The sequence below is a fragment of the Sinocyclocheilus anshuiensis genome, unplaced genomic scaffold (assembly GCF_001515605.1).
Source record: "Sinocyclocheilus anshuiensis isolate Anshui unplaced genomic scaffold, SAMN03320099.WGS_v1.1 scaffold579, whole genome shotgun sequence".
Lineage (NCBI taxonomy): Eukaryota > Metazoa > Chordata > Actinopteri > Cypriniformes > Cyprinidae > Sinocyclocheilus > Sinocyclocheilus anshuiensis.
Genome location: NW_015551075.1, coordinates 2,529,838 through 2,535,281, shown reverse-complemented (window position 1 = coordinate 2,535,281; position 5,444 = coordinate 2,529,838). Strand labels below are relative to the sequence as shown.

The 5,444-nt window shown below is 39.0% G+C and overlaps 2 protein-coding genes across 2 annotated transcripts in view; one reads left to right on the top strand and one right to left on the bottom strand.

Moving 5' to 3' along the window:
• rasl12 (RAS-like, family 12) overlaps positions 1-940 on the bottom strand; it is an 8,516-nt gene extending 7,576 nt beyond the window's left edge. Inside the window, exons 1-3 of the mRNA XM_016452264.1 lie at positions 818-940; positions 337-481; positions 129-241 (exon numbers count right to left, since the gene is read on the bottom strand). Of these exons, the coding sequence (XP_016307750.1) occupies positions 129-240 (112 nt within the window). The 5' untranslated portion in view covers position 241; positions 337-481; positions 818-940. The remainder of the gene's footprint in view (positions 1-128; positions 242-336; positions 482-817) is intronic.
• A 1,951-nt stretch (positions 941-2,891) lies between these two features.
• kbtbd13a (kelch repeat and BTB domain containing 13a) lies at positions 2,892-4,725 on the top strand. The gene has a single exon (XM_016452253.1). It carries the CDS (start codon positions 3,020-3,022, stop codon positions 4,523-4,525), a length of 1,506 nt encoding a protein of 501 aa, XP_016307739.1. The 5' UTR covers positions 2,892-3,019; the 3' UTR covers positions 4,526-4,725.
• Positions 4,726-5,444: the final 719 nt, after the last annotated feature.

Below are 5,444 nucleotides of genomic sequence, written 5' to 3'. Positions count from 1 at the left end.
TATATATATATATATATATATATATATATAGGACAATACAAATTCAAAACGCGTCACAGTGCATTCAAGGCACATTTTATCAAATTAAAATTATGTTTGTTATTATGAACATTGCATGGTAGTCATACCTGATTTTCCAGATCCCATAGCTCCCAAAATCACTATGTTACACTCCGAAGGCTCATGCTCAGGAACTGTGACAATGTTGCAAGTTCTTGCTTTCCCAAACATCAGAGACATCCTGAAGACGGGATGAGACAGAAGAATGAACACATGAGAGAGCAGATCCGAATCAAACAGGCCATTGGACACAGCTTTGATCTTCTGGGTTCATACCTGGATGATGCTGATGTCTGATTTCTCACCAGCGCTCTCTGCAAAACAGCTTCAGTACAAACGACATGACCACAACCTCAGAGGACTCATATGCGCGTTTGTCCGAGATTGCTAGACTGTTGTTTTTCCAGGACACTGGAAGTCGCTAGTATTCGGAGAGGATGTGGCGAGAGGAAAATTAAGAGTGAAATGCTGGGATATTTTGGCTTGGTGGGCAGGAGCAGGGCCGTGCACAGACCTTTTGAGTAAAATACGTTTGGCCAAAATGTCATTTTATAAAAGATGAAATGCTACTGTATGCACAGGCTATTTAAGTGTAGGCTATTGGCTATGACTAATTTAGATGGCAAATGCCCTCTCTCCGCAGGTGCGGTCTCAGACCTCAAATACATAAAACATGAGCCTTTGTACAGTAGACATACTAGTGTTTCTTGCGTAAAGACAACGCTGTACTTATACAAACAAGAAGATATTTATTTACCCTTGCAAGACGTTCAGCTGCTCTGCTGTGGAACTTCAGTTCACTGCACTCAGTCAGTCAAGACAGGGGGCGGAGTTATGAGGTTTGACTGACAGTTTGAGCGGATCCAACAAGATTTAGTCACAAACTCTTTTTAATACCTTTCATTAGCTAAATATATTTGTAAAACAGACAGACAGACGTAAAGGGTGACCAATAGCATTGATTTATTGAAGAAAAAAAAATAAAAAAGAAAAAAAAGTGCACTTCGGAGTGTAAGGACAAAAAGGGGCATGTGCTCTGCACAGGTTGAGCCATGATGGACTCGATCTCAATCCAGTGGATCCGCCTCCTATGAACATAAGAAGAAACTTCAAAGCGGTGTACACAGTTCATACTCCCTTACCAGTTTGCGAATTATTCGATGACTTTTGAAAGGATTTTCCTACAGGAAATTGTCGGGGGAAACTTTTTGTTGACGTTCATCGCGCGCAACAAAACACAAATGATTTGTAATGTTTAAACTTTCAATTAAGAACAGCATTTATGTCAAACTTTCAGCCAAAAATGGTCCGAAATGAATGAAAAGTACTCGCTGTCGTCTCGGTTAACCACCAGGTTAAATAGGGCCTCAGTAATTTTGTGGTGGCTCAAATAAACTGAACTATTTTTTTGTATATAGTAGGCCTACTTTTTACTTTTTTTAACAAGCCCAAATATAAGAAAATAATTCTTCCGCCAATCATTTCACACGTGACGATCAATAATGTTTCACGTCAGTTTCGCGGTGGGTTTTTAAACCTCTTTGAAGAGCAAATAGACATTATCATTGTTAAAGGGACAATTCTGTTATCGATTACTCACCCTCAAGTTGTTCCAAATGAGTTTCTTTCTTCTGTTTAACACAAAGGAAGATATCTTGAAGAATGTTGGTAACCAAACAGTTGCCGGTAGCCATTGACTCCCGTTGTATTTTTTTTCCATACGGGTCAATGGCTACCGGCAACTGTTTGTTTCCATTCCAAATTATATAAAAGCAATTCTAACAAATATGAAATAAAACTCAAGGAGAGTTAATCAATATGTACTGCAAGTATTCACAAATTTACATTTGTGTAAATAAAACCTTTAATTAACATATTACTACACAAAAAGTCTACCTTGCTGTAGAATTTGTAATGAGTTTAACCAATCAGTGACTTGTGGGCTTACATATTGTAAGACATGGCCTTTTTACAGTGGCATTGGCTTTGGAAATATTTCTTATTTGGGCTTGGGTTCACATATGCTCTGTAAAAATACGACTTTACTAAGTCTGTTTATTTTAAATCAGATTTTATTTTGAGCAGTCACATGTTCACCTGGAATGCTAACCCACAGCAAAGACTGACCCTGACAGGCATACCATCGTTACAGCCGGTAGCCATTGACTCCCATTGTATTTTTTTTCCATACCATGGGTCAATGGCTACCGGCAACTGTTTGTTTCCATTCCAAATTATATAAAAGCAATTCTAACAAATATGAAATAAAACTTAAGGAGAGTTAATCAATATGTACTGCAAGTATTTACAAATTTACATTTGTGTAAATAAAACCTATAATTAAAATATTACTACGCAAAAATTCAACCTTGCTGTAGAATTTGTAATGAGTTTAACCAATCAGTGACTTATGGGCTTACATATTGTAAGACATGGCCTTTTTACAGTGGCATTGGCTTTGGAAATATTTCTTATCACTTGGGTTCACATTTGCTCTGTAAAAATACGACTTTACTAAGTCTTTTTATTTTAAATCAGATTTTATTTTGAGCAGTCACATGTTCACCTGGAATGCTGACCCACAACAAAGACTTACCCTTACAGGCATACCATTGTTACAGCTTTAGGCATTTCACCTGTTCGTCAAAAGGAGAAGATAAAATTTTCAGCCTGCTTTTAATGCCTGCCAAGAACAAAAGGTAATAAATAACCATGATGACGGCTGCCCTCTACAGCGATGGCTATCTGCCATTTCTTTCCTAGCAGCATAATGCTGCCACACTTTTCACTTCTATGTATAGCTGATTCTATTCTTGTAGTTGTCAGGAGTAATACAAACACTGCACACTTGGTCAAATGCATCTGCCTTGCTTTAGAAGACATCATGGGTAGTCAGTGGTGCTCTGAATGTCTTCAAAGCCAGGTTTGACTTTGCAGAAGTGGGTTTATCTAGAAGAAAATGGCAGGAGGTAACTTGATGGAGACGAGTAGCTATGCTGGCTCAGAGATCGGCGTGAGGAAGCCGCTTTACCAGCCTAATATGGGTATCACGAAAACTATAGTGAAAGTGAGATTCGGTGAAAGTGTTTTTACAGTGGACAGAAGCCTCCTGGAGCAGTATTGTGAATACTTTCGAGCTCTTTTCCAATCTGGGATGAAGGAATGCATGGAGGATGAGATTTGTCTTCAGGTGCCAAGTGTTCATGGCTTCCTGGTAGCCCTTCGTGTGATACATGGCGAAAGACCCATGTTGAGCGCTGACGAAATTGTTGACGCCATCCAATGTGCCGTGTTCCTTCAGATAGATCTCCTAACTGAGCATCTCATCGATGTTATCAATTCAGACAACTGTCTTCTAATGTATCACACAGCGGCTACTTTCGGGTTATTGAAGCTCTTCAAGAGCGCAGCTTTGTTCATTCGAGACATGTATGTAGACCTCAAAGTAGACGTGAAGTGCTTGCCAGAGGATTTGATTGAACATATAGAGTCTCTTGTTCCTAGTTCCTACATCACCGTCGGCACTCATTCGCCGACTATCAAGCTATTGCAGGACTTCATGAGGACTGTTTGTTATCTTGATGAGGATGAGAAAGACTGGAAGGTTCTCGCCCACTTGCCTCTCAACGCCAGCACCACCATGGCAGGAGTTACGGTTTTAGACAACAAGCTCTACATTGTCGGAGGAGTCTATGATATTTCCAATAAAGTTGTGGATACTGGTTTTTGCTATGATGTATCTACTGACACTTGGAGCACATTTTCCAGCCCTCAGCAACTTCGCTACAACTGTACCTTGGTCGACCATGTGGGCGACCTTTATATCATCGGCGGAGAGTATGAGAAGACCGTAATGTCCTCTGTGGAGAAGTACAAAGTCTCTTCGGACACCTGGAGCTTCGCTGCTCATCTTCCAAGACCTGCATCCGCCATCGCTTGCGCCAAAGCCATGAGAAGACTGTTCATCTGCCTTTGGAGACCTAAAGACGCCACTGAGATTTATGAGTACGTCGCAAACAGAGATGAATGGGTGTTAACCACAACACTCGTTCGGCATCAAAGTTACGGACACTGCATGGTGGCCCACAGGGACAATTTGTACGTCATGAGGAACGGGCCATCTGACGATTTTTTGAGATGTGTGATGGATTGTTACAATCTGACCTCAGGTCAGTGGACGGCCATGCCGGGGCAGTACGAGAACAGTAAGGGGGCTTTGTTTACTGCGGTAGTGCGAGGCGACTCTGTGTTCACGGTGAACCGCAGAGCGACGGTGGAATATGCCATCGAGGACAATAAATGGAGGACGAAAAAACAAATGACTGGATTTCCAAGAATCGGCTCCATGTGGACGTTCCTCTTGAGACTGCCAAAGCAAAGCAGAGAGCTTTTACAAAAGAAAGATAATGGAGTCGAGATCTCCTCCGGCCTCAGCTCAAGTGCTTCTGTACATTGTGTTGACTGAGTTTATTAATAATAGCGGTAAATGTTACGTAACATCGGATTCCTAATCTGACATTAGTTTAGTGCCTCAAATATTTTCATTGACAGAAAAAAAAGAGATAGGTTGGAGGTGGGTTTTGAATTTTTTTCCCCTTGTTTTGTTGCTTCAGAAAAAGTGAGGTAAGTTTCTGCTTTTAGATGTGCGTGATTAAATAAACACGTTCCCAGCTGTCATTACAAATTTTGTCCTGTTGCAAAAGTTGCAAACAAAACGTAGAAACTATTATAATCTTTAAAAAAGGAATTGCCCGCACATAATTTTTGCTGTCCCAATATATAATCCTTTACACTTGTACTGGACATTAATAAATTAATTAACTTGTTTTTGAAAGAAGTCTTATGCTCATTAAAACTGAATTTATTCAATCAAAAATACAATGAAAAAGCTAATATTGTGAAATGTTCTTTTACAGTTTTAAATATGGAGCCAGATCGGCCTCAAAAATAATACATTTATAAAACAAAATTCATAAATTCACAGCACAATTTACATTTTCAAAATCCGATTCGTAAATTCAAAACACAATTCATAAATACAGAAGTAAAAGCATAAATATTTCCCCAAATGCTCACACAAAAGCATCTTACCTAAATAAATGTAAAATGTTTACACAAATATGTATATATCAAGTTCTTGAATTAATTTTCATCACACATTTATGATTAGACCCCTTAACCTACCCCCAAACCTTAACCTACCCATTTTATAGCGATATAGGATATAAAACGCAAATTACCGAAATACGCAGGAAAATACAAATTTTAGTAGCAATATAGCATTAAAATATATTTATAATCGCTAATTCCACTCCTACTTATAAACCTAAACATTTCTGTACAGTATAAGAAAAACATGACAGACAGATAAATGCAATTACAAT

Coding starts and splice junctions, on each gene's coding strand:
- kbtbd13a (XM_016452253.1), top strand. CDS start 3,020: ATGGCAGGAGGTAACTTGATGGAGACGAGTAGCTATGCTGGCTCAGAG.